At 42.8% G+C, this 18,982-nt stretch overlaps 1 protein-coding gene across 1 annotated transcript in view; it reads right to left on the bottom strand.

The window, feature by feature from the left end:
* Positions 1 to 9,984: 9,984 nt before the first annotated feature.
* Positions 9,985 to 18,982, bottom strand: part of LOC138259528 (heat shock transcription factor, Y-linked-like) — a 32,684-nt gene continuing 23,686 nt past the window's right edge. The window contains exon 2 of the mRNA XM_069207329.1: positions 9,985 to 10,689. Within this exon, the coding sequence (XP_069063430.1) occupies positions 9,985 to 10,689 (705 nt within the window). The remainder of the gene's footprint in view (positions 10,690 to 18,982) is intronic.

The raw sequence follows: 18,982 nt of genomic DNA on the forward strand, positions 1-18,982 counted from the left end.
TGTACGTGGAAGTTATTTTCCTTCACTTACAGATGTTGAGACCTCATTCTGGTTGTGGTACCTAGTTCCGCCATGGCTTCTGGTAGCCACCCACTTTGCACTTAAATAATTTCTCCAGCTGAAACATTCCAAATCACCCTGTGAGATGAAAAATTATTCCCTATTCTGTGGGTATCAGAACGTGGTACTGAGGAAAGACAGCCCACATATGCAGCCTCAAAATTCTTGTGCAGAGATGTGATCTCACTGCTCACCTCTCTCGTAGAGATGTCATGTGCTAGAAAGCACAAACTTTATACGAATCCCCTGCTAGTTGTAGGCTTTGCAGGTCTTTTGCAAATTCTGGTCAGTTTGACTCAAAAACTTTATTCAGCATATTCAAATAGCCATAAAAGTACATAAAACAAATAAGACAGTGTGTTACAATAATAGTCAATGAAGATAAAACATACATATATATATATATATATATATATATATATATATATATATATATATATATATATATATATATATATATATATATAAAAAATACTTCTTAAAAAGTTAAATGCATATACCATCAAGATTATATGAACAATACAAGAGTCTGATATCCGGATACAGCCAAATCCATAATACTGTTCCTCAATTAATGGCCTTCAATATGTAAAGTGCAACATTATAACACACAGAGGGGTCATTCAGTGCAAGCAGATAAGCCAGAGCTTTTGTAGCACCTGATGTTCTGCGCAACGGAAATAGGTTTGAGATAAAACTGCCTCTGTGGCAAATAAAAGTTACAAAACAGCATAAAGTGCAATGTGCTTTGTTTGCTCGCCCTATCACATGGGCACAGAAACGTATGATGGGAGCTGGATTTTCTATTGAGAAAGCAGTCAAATACAATACTGAGTCTAACTCTTGTCAGAGCTAATCGGTGTTGCATGTCACTAATCCAAGATAGATGGGTTTTACAACCCGCCTCTATACAGTGGGAAAAAATAAAATGCAACCGACTGTTACAACAATTCAGAGCCTATACGGACTCTCTGGGTTAAAAAGAAAAAGCTCTCTAATACCTTTCTTCGAGAACAATAAAACCGATAAAGGGTCCATCCATACTGAAATGCTGGACAAAGATTTATAAACAGAATGAAAATATGCTAACCAGGGAATACGGGAAACATTCTCCAGGGTAAGGCAATCTAAAATAATCTCTCTAGTAAAACCAGTCTCTTCTTTGGCCTATATTGAATACCATAGTAACAGAGGTTTGACCAGAAGGGCATCCTCAAAATATTGTGGGCCAACCTCCTGATGGTTGATCATAGTCGAGGCAGAAGGAGCAAGACTTTTCCTCAACTTGCAAAGGTGAGCTGAGGTCATAGCCCCAAAGGCCAGCCCCATATGTGGCAGTAGCCACCCTTCTTACCTTGTAAATTTCCACCATGTCCCTAATGGACTGGTTACCTAGTTAATCTGAAAACCTGAAAATCCCAGGTGAGTGTTTCCTCAATTTCATCCTGACGCCCAAAACCTGCTGCGCCCAGGAATCATTACCAGAAAATATAACCCCTAAATAGGAGAATGAGTCTACATTAATGATAGGTATACTGTCAATAAAGAAAGTTCTGAGTTTTTTGGTCGTCCGCCCGCAAACCATAGTAAATATTTTTGCCTTGTTGATCACCAATCCTATAGAGGTCATAAAGCCCCCAAAAGCACACATCAGTTTTTGAAGTCCAATTGGGGTCCTGAACAGCAAAAACTGTCATCAGCATATAATACTGTGATAGAGCGCCCTGAAACACGGGGCATCAGCCTTCACATATTGTAAAGAGCTGTCCACTCCATTAATAGAAAGTAAAACAGTAGGGAGGCGAAGACACAACCTTGCCGAATGCCCCTCCCCACTTTAAAACTAGGTGTACATTCGCCATTCGGGCCAAAGTGGACTTTGGTTAAAAGGTTCTCATATAAACGAGCAAGGAAGCATATAATTTCCCTTGGGGCACCAAATGAGAGTAGCGATGGCTTAGTGGTACCCCATCAGGTCCAGGGCTTTACCCCCAGCACTATCCTGCAGAGCTAACTCAACTTCTTCAATTGTAATATCCAGCAGGAGGGAGTTCCAGCTATGCATAATCTCCCCTCCTTTCATACCACAGGCCCTGATGCACAGCTTAAAATGTCCTGCGAAATATACTACCCAGACTTCACTTGAAGCACACAAGTGAAACTCAGTGAGGGTGTTATTTCTTTAAAAAGGGTCATTTAAAGTGTCCCATAATAGCTTGTTATCCCCCTTCTCCACAGCTGTTGTCAATTGTATCCATGCCTCTCCTTTAATATTTTTTTTTCTTCTGCTCTAGTAGAGTCTGCTCATACTTTACTCGCAGCTGCTTGATCAATGTTGTATCCCTAGGGGAACTACATAGGGTCAGTTTCAAATGCCTAAGGGCCTCCGTACACCAATGATCAAACTATCCTATTTTTTTTTACTTCGGATTACATTTGGTGGACGTGTCAAGAGTGCCCTGATAATAGATAATATTGTCAAAGCTTTCCAGCAACTTGAAGGGGACTACTTCAGCTTGTAAACAATAGCTTATGTCAAGGGAATTCCTTATAACAATCTTCTGTGATAAACTGTTTGGGTGAATACCAGCCCACTCCATACACATACCACTTGGCCTAACAGGAACAATATCATTAACAATATGGCAATCATTACAATTCTCACCCCAGAAGTAAAAAGGTATAAAGATAGGATCCCGATCACTTAGTGTCGATTGGATGCTATTCGGTACACCGCACATATCTCCTGCAGAGGCTGACAATAATACGTGATCTATAACTGAAGACGCATTTCTTCCAATAAAAATTGTGATGTGTTCCTCATTAACACCACATTCACATTCCATTAAAAATAAGTCATATTTTGACTTATGCAGAGGCTGACAATAATACGTGATCTATAACTGAAGACGCATTTCTTACAGTGAAAATTGGGATTTGTTTCCCATTAACACCACATTCAATTAAAGATTCACATTCTATTAAAATAAGTCATACTTTGAAATCATGGAATTCATTTCATCCCCATATACATTGTGACAAAAATCGCCTGCCCACAGCAATACAAAATCTGAGCGACTAGGACATATAAAAACTTCCAAATCATCCTCCAGTGCCTTGACCACCTTGCCACATGTGGAGTCAAATACATTATTGTAAAAAATAATAAGGACAACGTTGCCCCACCCCCATATTAATGCATTTGAGAGATCCTAATGTGTTACTTAAACCTCTCACATTCCAAGTTGCAAATTTATAACTCCCAACCATGTTTTTATTATTACTTTTCGAGCAAGCAAGGCATTTGGGTGGCAGCTTGGGTTAGAATTTTCAGCTGAACTAACACTAGGTCCAAATCCTGGTCATCTGCTGTGAATCCTACCACAAAAATTCCTTCAGGTGATCTTCCGGCTTCCTGCTGCTTCCCCCTCGCTGTATCACATTGATGCTCATTGTGATAATGTTCTACCTAGACAACTGTTGGATTTTACTACTATGATAGTTGGTTCATTCTTACCTTATTTACTTTTACTTTTACTTCTTAATAATTGTACAGTCATGGCCCTAGTTCATCTGCCATAGCTTGCTCTTCTGTGTGCCCTGTCTAGTCACACCTTCACTTGTTTTTCACAAAAGAGAGATTTGATAATGTCCTTTAAAGTATATCAACAGTTCTCAGTTTGTTTAACCAACTTAGGGGCCGATAGAGTTGTTAGGTCACAAGTTATATCCATGACTAGGTATAAATCATAGATAAATCAAGCCATTTTAGCGTTAGCTGAACTTGCACATACAAATGTTGGTGTGAATTAGGCCCTTTTGTTTATTAGTATGACTGCTGCGTGTCAATACCGGATTAATCGCAGTTGCCCTCACTCTACTCTTCAGGGTATTCACCCTCTAGGTCAGTTTCAATACCTTTGCCAGACATGTCCACTCTTATTGCAGTCAGTTTTTCACTAGTCCATTATTTCCTTATTTGAAATACTTTATGTCGAACTGTTTTTCATTGCGTTAGCTGTTGCCATTGTAATACAGGACTCTAAAATGCATATTCCAGTTAAAACATAGTAAATACATCCCATTACATCCAAAATATAAAATAATGCACATCAACAATTTTAAAACATTGCATCCACCATAAAACAGATTGCATTAGGGTAAATAAATCCCAAATATTAAAAATATAGGGCTAATTTTAACAAACAGCAGTGTGATGTGTAGACCATATACAGTGCTGATCTAGAGGGCAAACTAGTTAGTCATTTCTTTCTAACCCACCCTGGGTGAAGGCAAAATTAGTGCTGTTCAAAAGTCTCTAGGGATCATCATTTCACAATCACACGCATCTTGTGTTTTGAAATGTCTTAGCTGGATGTATATTGTGTGTTCTCAGCTTCCATCTAGTTTTTGTTCACCATATTACTGATTGTCTTTCTTCTCTGTCTACATTTTAGTTTCATACCTGTGACGTAAGACTTATAGGCATGGCTGCACCAAAGAACGCAAAGAGACTGAACAAATGCTTTAAAGAGAGATTTACGACAATGTTGATACTAGGGAACATTTTGATGCACCATCCAGTGATCACATGGATGTGGTTCTATGGGATACAGTAGAAAGGGAGAGGGGGCTATGGGAAATACACATTTAAATTTGGTTCTTTGTGTAACAACTGGTACCTTTGGGCTATCATACATACAGTGAACTAAGACTGTCTGCTGAATGACTACAGCAAGAGTAAGGCTCCTCTGTGAAAGAAAACAATAAAGTTGTGATAATTGTTGGGCACACTGTTATAATCAAGGATTCCTCCTTGGTAATTTGGAGTCGGGTAGCCAGTTCACGTAGGACAGAGGTTGCAGATTTATTAAAAAGGTTATGTGATTAGTTACAAGTTACTTAATAAGGAAACTTGACCAAGAGCATAATCCACTCTGCTCAGCACACTCTCTCTAAGTGCCGCCAGTCCAGTCACTCACCAGCATTCCATAACATCATCACACACAGGCTGAGCAGAGAACAGTGGAGCTGTGCACAGAATGCATCACAAGCATATCGGATTATAACTCAAGTAGCTTGTGTCCAAAGTGGGCTGACAGGAAAGAATTCCAAGAATACACCGAAATGGAGGGTGCTGGGGAAAGTACAAGCCCTCGTTGATTATTGATCTAGAAAAAGAGAAGTGCAGACCACCTCCGTCAAAGGCACATATTTCTTGTATCGAACTATATATATTTCCTAGTATTCTAAAAAACCTGTTTTGCGTATACACAACATTAAACATAGGCATGGGCCACTGGAATTATGCAACAGGTGGGACAAAATTATTAGGGAGGGTTGACTAAATTATGCTGTAAGAAAATACAAATTATGCACTGTAATGCAGCACATTTTGTTGAAGTATTACTTCATTATTTTTTCATTTTGCTCATGCCAACACTCTGCGGACAAAGGCTTCAGTGTTTAATCGCCAGTGGGGCTCACCAGCACTTATGTTTCCTAACCAGACTTTGAACCTGAGCAAGAGAGTGAGGGACACACTAGGGGAAAAGGAGGAGAAAGAGAACTTTGAAAAACAAAGGGAAAGAGAGAAAACAGGGCTGAAAAAGAAGCTGTGCAAGTCCGGTGGGGAGTTAAAGAGACATTAGATGGACTCAACTACGAGTCTTTCATATTCAGTAGGCCGATCTTGAGCAACCCCAGCCTCAGGGTTCTGAGCAAAAGTTTAGGTCCCAGCACTCAATCTTTTATAAGTAAGGCACTGAAAGGTTTAATCTCCATAGTATCAGTTTAATATCTAAGTACAGCAATGAGCAACTGTAAAGTGATTAGTTAACCTTTGGAAAGAGCTTGCCACTGTGTGGTGACCCATGTGGCAGCATTTTAGTAACTCTTCATCCATTTGAGCCTTTTGTTACAATCCGCAAATTATGCAGAGAATGCTGTGGCACAAAACCACATAATTGCAGTGGCCCTGTACACAGATCACACACCACCGGAACATACACACTTACCTCTGACTCTGAAGCTGTGACCCAAAATCTGGTCAACCTCAAGTGGAGGATTGACTTCCGGAGGTGAACAACCCTTAAAAAGAGGATTGACACTGAGAGAATGATCTCAAATAGCTAGCAGGATAATTGACCTTGAAAGGAGGATCACAGTGAAGACAAACTACAATCTTAACAAGAATGTCAAATCAGTTTGATATTGACATTGTGATTAGTCAGTCCTAAATAGGAAGCCCATGTAAATCGACCTCAGAGGACACAGAACAGGATAAGCACTAAGAAAATCCTGGCGGCATTCTGTAGACACTCTGTCTCACCTGAAGGCAAAATATGATGTTACTGTTAGGCAGAGAAGCATTACTGTTGGACCAGAAACGGGTAACATGTTGCCCAATTTCCTCTGCAGTTTCCTTTGTCTGTGGACCCACCACGGAAAATGAAGGAAGTGAATGTTGAAGGGGTCATTTTGGAGAAAATAAGTAAATTTCCTGTTCCAAGAAAGGGTAAGACTAAAAAGGCTCCTAACTTTAAAAAAACAGTCTGAACATGAGTCAGGATGATGCATGGCACAAGTATGTGGTGCACGTCAACGAGGAAGCTTTAGACATAACCAGATAAGGCTAAAAACGGTTTGATGAGACATCCTCCTACAAAGCCATGATCTTGATGGAAGATTGTCAGTTTAGGGTAACTATGGAAAAATTAGGAAGACTATTTCTTCATTTAAACTGTCTCAAATAAAGGAAATAAACCAGTACATTCTTATGCTAAAAACGTTCTCAAATCTCCTGTGAAAAACCTAAGGACCCAACAAAACTGAAGGCTATTATTCCTTGAATACAGAAGAGACTAAAGACTTCTCTCAAGTACCCCCCGTAGATATGAAACCACGTTCTACCAGCCTCCATGGGATGAGTCACAAGATGGTCCCCTATTACGCAAGAGAGAGCCTGAATTTTGGCAAATATATTGATGGTATCTCTAGGATGGGTCATTAGTGTACTAAGCAAAGAAAGGCACTATAATGCTCATGGTATGTCAAACAAGCCAAAGTGGTGTCTGAATGGCCACTATATGTGATTGATGGCCCATTACATTATCATGGAAAGGAAAACCAGAATGTCACTTTGAAAGCCCACAATATATCAAGGGCAACCCATAATATACTTGGTTTATCATTAGCAAGAATTCCCACTACATATCAAGGAGGGTCTCAGTATTTCTGCTAAAGCAACTCCTATGACATGGATAGTAAGAATTTTCACAACAGTTGCCTGAGAATGTCTAGAAAGGGCCCATATCATGCAAGAGTATTTAAATTTGGTTAATTATCCTCACTGTATCTCAATGATGGGCCACTATTATGCCTGGGATGGTCAGAATGTCACCCTGAATGTTCACACTATGTCAAGTGTGGGTCACCAGTATGCAAAGGATAACCAGCATTTCTGTGTGCGTGTCCACAGTAAGCCATGGATAGTTACACATTACATGAGGGATAACTAGAATGTCGCTATAAATGCCCCCTGAAAATGGTCACAATATTCCAAGGATATCCATGGCGTGCTACTAATCACCACTGACTTACTCCCAGCCATATACTAGGCACACACACCCAGTTTCACACAAATGCACTGTCATTCATGTACAAACATTCAGAAAGACATACATGACTTACCTGTGTTGAGTGGAAGAGAGGTTAGGGTGTCGGGTGGATTAAACTGGCAGGCAGAGTTACTGTACTAAAAATGGTAATGCTATCTACATGTCTGCTCCTATTTACCAATTCTTTTTCAGTTTGTAATCCATACTTTCATGACTCCTGTGGGAATGGAAGCAGGCTATAATAAGGTGTAATATTATGATGCTACCTTATGATCGAGGTGATTTTGCAGCCCCAGACTTTAAAAGATACTATTACACTGCACAGTCTGACATTGCTGCATATTGGTTTACCCCAGATATCTATATCCCACACGTAGTGAACAAAAAGGATGAAACTGAATGCTGTACACTAGAAATGATTGTAGGGGTGAAGAAGATTTAACTCATTGATTCAGGCGGTAAGATGTACACATTGGGTGTTGGACATTCCCAAATGTACTCACCAGCCTTGTCATTGATAAGTAACCTTCTGTTGCCCCAGACTCAGGTTGCAGCGGTGATGGAGACACTGAACTATCAAGAGATAGTGAGTCTAAGTCAATGCTTTAGGGATGGGAAGTTCTTGACACTTGACCAGTTTACAGGTTCTCAATGGTGAGGTCATCACCATTGGGATGGCCTTTTGGAGGTATAGAGCTGAAAGTCCGGCTTCAGCTAGGAAGCTATTAGCTCTTGGCTAAAAGTACAATAGCTTTGACATGGCTGAGAGGCCTACTACTCGCATTAAAAGACTGTCTGCAAGATCCTGCCATTTGCCAAGTACCTGCAGACACATACTCCACCCTATTACACAACATACATAAGTCACAGAGTATACGGGGAAATATACAATCTGATCCCAGAAACCCAGAGAATGCAGTGTATAATGGCTAGTGAGACACCAACGCTTTCAGGGACAGTGCTTTTTGGTGCATGACCATGGTAGATGTGTGTCTGCATCAACCTACTGGGAAGACACTCAGAGTATGTAGGTTGATACAGAGCGTTCAAGAGTAGTGGTACTGGCCAACAGTCTGCTTGCTGGACTACATTAGTGATACACATGCCACTGACACCACTCCCAGTTCCTGAAAACATGATAATTAACATTTACTGAGCCATAGATTTCAAGTCAACCATGTCAATATTAATGATTAGATACATGATTTTTTCTTTTTGGCAGTTACCCTGAAAAACTAGAAATAAAATACTTGCCTCTGACCCAGTCCTCCTCACTTACTTCCTGGTCAGCAGTAGTGAATGCACGTCTTCCTCTACTACAGGCTACAGGTAGAAGGGTGGGGGAGGGTACTGGAACGAGCAGCCAGAAGGTGCTGGGCCTCAACAGGGGTCAGGAGTCGAAGAGCTGCAATCTCCTGAGCCCTGTGAAGGATCTGACCGCCATGGGGAGAAGTTGCCAGAGTGCAAAGTCAGTTGGCAACAAGAGGAGGCTGGCAGTAATGAGGACATGGTGACTGTATGTCTGAAGGGTCAGGGAAGGGGCAGAGGGGGACCTGGAGGCCATATTTGGGGTGCACTGGTCCCAGGCCAAGCTATGTATGTGCTCGCCATTAACCTTTAAAATGGGCCATTACTTGCAGCACCTGCCTGCCCTCACTTATGCCTCAGAAGTACACTGGTGATGCAACATTGGGGTGACACTGAAGGTGCTCATCCTCACATGGCCAGTGTATATGTGTACACTGCCCAGCTGCTTTTCTAGTTTTAGGTACGTCAGTGAGACTGTAGCAGTCTGTCAATCTTCTCCCTTCTCCAGCATGGAAGTTCCCCCACCCAGTTACTAATAGACTGTTACCTTGCTACATCTCCATACATATTGTAAGGGAAGCCTGTAAAAAAATCCATCCTTTGAATTCATACACCATCATAGAAAATGGTAAGCTGTTTGTACCAACCAAGTGAACTAGATAGTCAAATGATAACTGAATACCTCTTCAGATACAAGATCTTTTAAATTGTGATGAATTCCATTATATATGCTCCGGTAGACAAGACCAGCAGTATCTGTTACAACACATGTGGAACTGCTGTGCATCAGCAGCCCTCCCATTTCATCCAGGCAACCACTAGAAAAAAGGTTTGCCTAAATTCCAGGGCTATTACCAAGGTAAGTCACTTTGTTGCTTTTGTGAGAGGAGATGACCTAATGCAAAAAAGACAAACATTTTAATGTTAAGTATTCTACTATTCCATTTTATTTTATAGCCCTCAAATACATCTGAAAGTGTAGATTTGGTAACAGAGCCTATGGTGTTTCAGCTGATTCTGGGCTCAGTAATTCATAGTTTGCAGGTGTCTCATCACCAGTATGGCATCTGCATGTTTGACAGAAGTGACCAGCTGGTGGAAGTTGCTGGTGTGCTGATGCGGTCATGTGGACAGAGGAAGCTGCAGCTAAGAGGGTCATTGAGAGCCAGGGATTGAAGAAGGACATCATAGTTGTAAGCTGAGCATTAATGGAGGCAAAATGAGGGCATGCGGAATGTAGCTGCTGAAGCCCCATCATGTGTTCAAAAGCTGCAGCAGATGCAGCAGGGTAGGTATAAGCAGAGTTGGTTGCACCAAAATCAATGCCAGGATCACTATTCATATTGGGGGTTCCACTTTGACTGCTACAATCTGCAAAACTGCTGTTTCCCACTGCACATCCAGGCGTCACTGTGTATGAACTGTTCAACCTGGCATTTACTTCATTGGCTGTTTTCTTACGGATTGCTTTCTGTTTCCTTTCTTTTATGGAAGATGGCTGGGACAAACTTGGTTGACTGCTTGAGTCCATGCGAGAAATGAACTCTTTGGCAGTAGATGTTTTTCTGCGCTTTACGCTGGCTGTCACAGAACCCACCTGTACTGATTTGCAATCCAGAGAATTACTCTTGATGCCTACTCTTCTCTTCATCCTCTGCACTAAATAGGGATGATCTCTTCTGAAATTTGGGTTGTGGTAAAACTGAAACAAAATGAAAGCATTATGATTGAAGGCATGGTTCATTTAACATACCACAAGACAGTACATAAATCCAGTGTACACCTTCTTTGAACATTTAGGACCAGAAAAAAGTTTGTTGGTACTCATGTATAGTGAATACAGCTACGGAGCAATGGTGGTTGTGCATAGTAATGGGGGTGGGGGGGGGGAATGAGTTGAACAATATAGGCTTTTGAGTGGTTGGAGTGCCTGGTTGTCCTGAGTCAACATTCAAATAATGGAGTCCTCTCTCACATGGAGTCTGCCACTTCTAAGCTCACGTTATTAATTTTTACTTTCTTGTCATTATACTACTTGTATGGGACAATAACATTGTCTTTTTATGGAAAAGTTGGTTGTTTCATTAGGGTTCTACAAGCATAATTAATACTTAATTACCTGCAGAATAACATTTTCCCTTTATTCCTTTTCTATACGGATGAACAGAAATTTACAGAAAAGCAAAGTCAATGTAGATAAACAGTAAATACAACATCATAAACTTAGGGGCAGTGGGAGAGGGCTAGAAAGTATTCCATCAGTCTAGTACAAAAAGCATGAAGGAAGGTGCAGAACAAGCTGGGTGTTGAATAGAGATGTAATGTTTGGTAACTGAATATAGTAAAAAGAAAATGAGACTGAATTTATATGGAAAGTAATGTTATCAGACAATCTGAGCTTCTAAACCTAGCTTTAGGTTTAGAAGCTCAGATTGTCTCCCAGAGACAAAAATAGGCAATGATATCTGTGGACGTTCAAGACCATGAAAGCAATTGAAAGTGATATAAAAATTGAAAATTAAACTGGGATTGAAACAAAAGCCAAATAAGAGGAGCAAGAGATGGTTATACATGGTTAGCAGGAGGAAGACAATAGAGGAGATGGGGCAGACTTAAAAATAAATTGTATGCAAAGACTTTAGCAGGGCAAATAAGGGGGGAAACAATTATTGTATTGTAATGCCCAGGACATGGGTATATTACAAGAAACACAAATGATGACATACAACTTAAAATATTTAGTGTATTTGCATTACGATAGGAAATGGTATTTTTATTTTTATTCATATTTATTTTATAAATGGGGGTCTTGGTGCGGAGGCAAATGGTTGAAACTGCTTAAAGATGGCAGACTCTGTCGCTAACTGACCTGCAGGCAGTCAACCCCATGCTGCACAGAGCCTTTCGTCACACAGTGTGTGGGTTTGGGTGCTTGGCCTGGCTTGCAGCCAGGTTCTGCGCCCAACTTCTCAAGGCAGATATCTGGAGGCAGTTTACACCCTCCGTGCACGGCTGTTGGTCACACGTGACGTGGGGTCAGCAGCAGGTCTTGTGTTGCAGCCAGGGCCTACTTCCAACTGCCTGCAAGCAGCCAACCCCTCCCACCCCACTTCGCACAGCCTTCGGCCATGCGCAATGGGCTGTTTGCCATAGCACCCATCCCCCTGGACAAAATACAATAAAAAAAGCCCCAGTGCCTCCTTGGGCCCTGGGGATGAACCCCTGAGGCCATTGTCATGGTTTTGGGTTCATGACCCCGCCTACCTAAGGGCATTGAATGGTACGAATGGTTTGCGTGTGCCAACAGCAGTCTTGCTGTCATCTGTCTTTACTTTGCAATACATTTTATTTGTACATGACCCATTCTTTGGCCGCATGCATGGAGTACGCGCTCCCATCAACCGCTACTTGGCTAGGAATGTGTCTTTGTTTGATAAAAAAGGAGCCAATACCTTACAGCCCCATCGCAGTTTCAACTACCTTGCAGTCATATCTACTCTCTCACTGAAAAGGAGAATGATCATTTGCATACCTATCTGGAGGAATATCTTGGGAACTGATTCATTCATTCTAAGTCCCCTGTTTCTTCTGTTTCTCCTCCCCTCTTTTTTGTGGTGAAAAAAAGGGATCTAAGCGCATGCATAGACTACCGTGCAGTAAATGGCATAACAATAAATAACTGTTACACATTATCCCTGATTACCAGCCTACTTGATCAGGTAAAAAATTCTTCCATCTATACAACGCTGGATTTGTGCGACGCGTACCAACTTGTCAGAGAGGGTGACGAGTGGAAGACCGCATTACAAACCAAATATGGTCTTTACGAATCCCAAATCATGCCTTTCAGACTGTGATGCCCCTGCTGCTTTCCAGTTTTTCATTGGTGAGGTGTTAAGGGAGTTCATCGATATTAGTTTTATTGTCTACATTGACAACATATTGATCTTTTCCAATACCTTATAAGAACACATTGAACAAGTCCATTCCATACTACAAAAACTGCACAAAAATGGTCTGTATATAAGGGTAGAAACACGTGTGTTTCATACCACAGAGGTGGGGTTTTTGGGCTATATTCTAAACCCAAATGGATTGCATAGATGCAAAAAAGGTTAATTCCATTCTCTAATGGTCACCCACAACCACTGTAAAACAAGTCAAAAGGTTTTTGCCAGTCTTTACAGTTGCTGCAATTACAACCTCTCCATAACCATATCCATCTTCTATGCATAGATGTGAAATACGCCTGGGATGCTGATGCCTAACAGGTATTCCAAATCCTAAAAAATGAAATTCACATCTGCCCCGATATTGGCACACCCCTGTCCAGAACAAACATATGTGGTGGAGGCTGACTCTTTACAGAACACCTGGGGGAGGTACTGTCACAGGTCAGGTACACCCCATAGTGTACTATTCTCGAAGCTGCTCCCAGCAGAGTGCAACTATACCATAGCTGATCGTCAACTGTTAGCCATTAAGACTACCTGTAGGAGGCTGCCCTGGTATGTAGTGGGTACCTTGGATACTTACACCTGGTCCAGTTATCCCTTATTAGTGAAGTAGTAGTGTTCTAGCAGCTTAGGCTGATAGAGGTAGCTATAGCAGAGCAGCTTAGGCTGAACTAGGGGCCAGATGTAGCAAAGGGTTTTTCCCATTCTGTGTCAATGGGAAAATGTGTTCGTACATATGGCCCTAGGAGACATGCAAAGCTCATGCAATACCACTTATAGTTACACAGTACTTATACACAAGTAAAGACAATGCTCAGTGTTACCAAAATAAAGATATTTATTTGGGTGACACAGTACCAAAAATACTCCTTCTAGAGGTAAGTATTATACACAATATATACACTAGACACCAGAATTAGACAAGTAAGTAGTCATAGAACAATGCAAACAGTAGGAAATCCTATAGAATGCAATGGGAGAAAATAGGTCTAGGGGCAACACAAACCATATACTAAAAAAGTGGGATGTGAATCACGAATGCCCCCCACCCCCACCAAAACCATAGTGTGTGCAGAATCGCTGGGAGAGGAAGAATACAGTAAAGGTAAATAAATTGTCCCACCCCAGAGCCCAGAAAAGCAGGAGTAAAGTACTCCAAGTTTCCTTAGGACACACTACACCTCGTTTTGGGGATTTTGCAGCAGCCAACCAAGTCTGCAAAGAACAACTGCTAGATTATTGGACCTGAAGACTTGCAAAGGAAGGGACCAAGTCCAGAAGTCGATATAAGTTCCAGGAAGGACAGGAACCCCTGCCAACCCAGAAGAGGGTGCAAAGAAGAGTCCCCAGTTAGTCGAAGACTGGAGGCATGCACCCTAGGAAGATGCCAGCGGGTTCCTGCGTGATGCAAAAGATGTTCCACGGCATGAAGATCGTTGCAGACGAGATTTCGTGTCGGAAGTCACCAACCAGCCTTGGCTATGACAAAAGTGCGTTTTTCGTCAAAATGGCGCTGGGTGGACCCAGGAGGGACCTGGGGGCCTCAACTCTGTGTGAGGAGGAAGTGGGGACTCTCAACACTTTAGAGAGCCCTCAGGATGCCAGCCAGCAACCCCAGGAGTCGCAGGATTTGGGTTCAAAGGAGGTGCAAAACACAGTTGATGCAGCACAACAAAAGAAGGTCCCACGCCGCTGGAGAACAACTCAGTGAGTTGAGCGTCGCAGGATGAAGTGCTGGTGACCTGGGGCAGGCTGTGCACGAAGGAATTTTGCAAAGAGTGCACAGAGGCCTCAGGAGGCGAAGAAGACATAGTACACAGGGGTACCGAGTCGTTCTCGGGGAAGGCAAGGTCTTACCTCCTCCAGACTGCGTCAGCAGGACCTCAGGACAGTATATGTTGATGATATCCACCCTGTGTGTCCTTAGGCGCAAGCCTGTCATTGTTAGAGGACTCCCAGGGTACCGGTCGTCGTCTTGGAAGGTGCTTGCTTGGAACAGGGGAGTGACTCCGTCACTCTACTGAAGATTTCTTTGGTTCTTCTGGTGCAGGATGAAGACAGGGAGTCCCCAGCTCGTGCACACCATGGAAACTGTTGCATTTGCTGACTTGGAGCTGAGGTTGCTGAAGAAAAGTGACTCTTGTAGACACTTTGTTACAGCGTTTCTTGGAGCAGGGTGCGGTTGATCCGAGGTCAGAAGAGTCTGAAGTTGTTGAAAAGAATTCCTGAAGGAAACTTGCAAGCAGAATCTGAAGAGAACCCACAGGAGAGACCCTAAATAGCCCTGAGAGGGGGATTGGCTACCTTATCAGGTATGGACCTATCAGGAGGGGTCTCTGACGTCACCTGCAGGCACTGGCCACTCAGAGCCCTCCAGAGTGCCCCCACAGCTTGCAAAGTAAGATGGCTACGGTCTGGGACACACTGGAGGAGCTCTGGGCACCACCCCTGGGGTGGTGATGGACAGGGGAGTGGTCACTCCCCTTTCCTTTGTCCAGTTTCCTGCCATAGCAGGGGAGCAGGGGTCCCTGAACCAGTGTAGACTGGTTTATGCAAGGAGGGCACCATCTGTGCCCTTCAAAGCATTTCCAGAGGCTGGGAGAGGCTACCCCTCCCCAACCCTTAACACCTATTTTCAAAGAGAGAGGGTGTAACACCCTGCTCTCAGAGGAAATGCTTTGTTCTGCCCTCCTGGGACTGGGCTGCCCAGACCTCAGGAGGGAAGAACCCGGTCTGGGAGGTGGCAGCAGTTGTAGCTGCAGTGCAAGCCTCAAAGAGCTGGTTTGGCAGTACTGGGGGTCCATGGTGGGGCCCCCGGGATGCATGGAATTGGCTCCCCAACACCAGATTTGGAATGGGGGGACAATTCCATGATCTTAGGGTGCCCTCACACTTAGTAACTTTGCACCTAACCTTCAGCAAGTGAAAGTTAGACATATGGGTGACTTATAAGTTACTTAAGTGCAGTGAAAATGGCTGTGAAATAACGTGTGCGTTATTTCATGCAGGCTGCAATGGAAGGCCTGTGCAAGCGTTTGTATTAGCTCCCTATGGGTGGCAAAAGAAATGCTGCAGCCCATATGGATCTCCTGGAACCCCAATACACTGGGTACCTAGGTACCATATACTAGGGACTTATAAGGGGGGGTTCCAGTATGCCAATTGAAATTGGTAAATGTAGTCACTGGCCTACAGTGACAAATTTAAAAGCAGAGAGAGCATAACCAGTGAGGTTCTGATTAGCAGAGCCTCAGTGACACAGTTAGGCACTACACAGGCATACACATTAGGCCACGAACTATGAGCACTGGGGTCCTGGCTAGCAGGATCCCAGTGACACAGTAAAAACACACTGACACACACTCACAAACAGGCCAAAAGTGGGGGTAACCATAATAGAAAGAGGTTACTTTCCTACACTACCTTTGAGGAATGGCAGCATTTTTGATGGATGCCAACACCCATTAACCATATATACAGACCACAGAAACCTACAGTTCTTGTAGTTACATGATCTAACTATAACTTACCTTGCACACAATGCACTGCTTATGACCTCAATTTACAACACTCGTGACATGGTCAGTGAAATCACAGATTTTTTTTTAACAGATTTTATTGGTTTACAATAAAGCAATTGGGAAAAGCACATGCGTAAACAATATTCAATCATATTATTTCTGAGCAGTTGAATAAAGATTGGTGGTATGTGTCTCGCGTGGCAATCTCAATAGTCTCCTATATCCCTCCCTGCTTCCTCCCCCCTGCACACAAAGTGGCATGAAAGTGTGACTCGACTTTCCAAGTACAAAGAAATATATGGTATAGTATAGGGGTGTATTTCCCATGACCTCAAATTGCTGTTGTATGTGCAGAGGAATGCACTTTAGACAAGATTACTTGCTCAAGTTCCCTTCCCAGACCCTCCCAGGCTATGGCCCCATCTAACAGGTGGCAATCATGGCGGGCTTCTAGTAGTAGAGCTTCACCATGATATCCAGCCCATTTGAGCAGTTCCCTCTTCCATGTACACACTTTTCAGCCCCTTGTCGATTTCCAGTTACGAGTTAGTTTCCTATTAGTCAGGATGAAGTCCAAATCCATAAATTTGCTAGTCACTTTTGTCTTCGATGTGTGGGGAAAGTTACTTAAGAGAAAGTAGAAGGATCTCTGGGGATGGCTCTTTCAGCTATTTCCGAGAGAGTGTCTACAATCTCCTGCCAGTATACAGTATAATAAGCATTGGACAGGACCACAGTATATGAATAAAGTCTCCCCCATCAAGGTTGCATCAGGGGCATTAAAACTCAGTTAAGTTGAAAATTCTGTTAATCCTACTTGGTGTAAAATAGACTCTCTGTGATATGTAAAAATATATCAGTTTAGATTTAACATTCCTAGATATTTTGGGTATTTGTTTCAGTACAGTGTCCCAGGTGTTATCATCAAAAGACATGCCTATATCCGTTTCCCTTTTTTGACAAGGGCTAGTTAGTGACTGAAGGGGGTCCTTTCGTACTCTGTGATAAAGGCATTTTACTGCTTTGAATGTGCAAGCCGCGATCGCAATGTATGTACACCCATTGTGTGTGGGAGGGCACCGTCCAACCCACCTCCCAGTGTTTCCTTATTGCTGTTATCAGTGCCTAATGGACAAGAAAGTGGTGAGGCTGCAAGTCGATCTCTGTAAGTCTGCATATGGCAGCAATGTGCCATCATGGAACAGATCACCTACTGTGTTAATCCCTGCCTCTTTGAGTTGTGATAGCCCCTCCCAGTTGATTCATATGGAAGGACAGTCAAATAATCTATTGGAAAGTCAGGGGAATATGGCCTTTTGGTCTTAATTCTCTGCAAACATCTATGCTAATAATATGCCAACACCTTGTACTCTATGGTAGTAGTCTGTTGCGGGCTCTTCAAGCCCAGAAGACAACAAAGCAGTGATGGGTCATCTGGAGTACCTAGTCGTCTGTCTTGGGCTGGGAATTGGCAGTCCCTTAGCCACTGCGTAAAGTATTGCAATTGGGTAGCGAGGTAACAGGTTTCAAACTGGTGCTGCCAATGCCGTAGTTCTTTGCAATGAGGGAAAAACACCTGTCTGTGGCCTGACAGCCAAACAAAGGCGATGGAAAGCGAGTCCAGCTCCTTGAAGAGAGCTCAAAGGATTTTCGTAGGCGGGGATAAGAAATAATAGGGTAGCCAGGGCAATGCGATCATTTTCAGCAGAATAATCCTCCCCATCACCGATAAAGGAAGTGAGCTCTAGAACTCCATGCTGCTTTTCAGAGAGCTGACTGCTCGTTGATCATTGCCCTCCAAGACAGTGAAAGGGCATGATAAATTCTCGCCCCTGAATATGTTATTCAGTCGGGTTCCCAAACCAACGCTGGGGAAGGGGTGTTGCTGGGTGGATCCAGAACAAACTGGATTTCAGCCAATTGACCCTGAGGCCTGATAGGGCGCCAAACTCCTCCAATAAAGTCTGGGCTCCCATCAAGTCCTCATGGCTATCCTGGAGAAACAACAAGAGGTCATTGTCGTAAAAAGCAATATATTGTCATTCCCTCAGTAACAATGGGACTCGATAATTGCGTCCCTTTCGGGCTCTCAGTGCAGTGGGCTCCTTTGCTAAAGCAAATATTAATGGCGAGCATGGGCAACCTTGTCTGGAGCCTCGCTCTACATCATTACTCTGTGAGATATGTCTGCCAGTCCTGACTCGAGCACTTGAACCCACATAGAGCAATTGAACCCAGTGCAAAAAAAGTAACACAGGTGAAAGTGCTTAATTACCTGAGCGAGGTAATTCCATTTTAGGGTGTTGAAAGCTATTTCGACGTCATGGGGTGCCGCAATGGGAGTTTTTTCCAAGATCAACAACAGACGTCTAATATTCAACAACGTATTACGGCCTGTATGAATCCTGTCTGGTCCTTGTGAATCAGTTTAGGCATAAATTGTAGGAGCCTGGAGGCTAAGATTCTACTTAGTGTCTTGTAGTCAACATTCAGAATTGACAGAGGGCAACGCGCTACG

Source organism: Pleurodeles waltl, chromosome 2_1 (assembly GCF_031143425.1).
Source record: "Pleurodeles waltl isolate 20211129_DDA chromosome 2_1, aPleWal1.hap1.20221129, whole genome shotgun sequence".
Lineage (NCBI taxonomy): Eukaryota > Metazoa > Chordata > Amphibia > Caudata > Salamandridae > Pleurodeles > Pleurodeles waltl.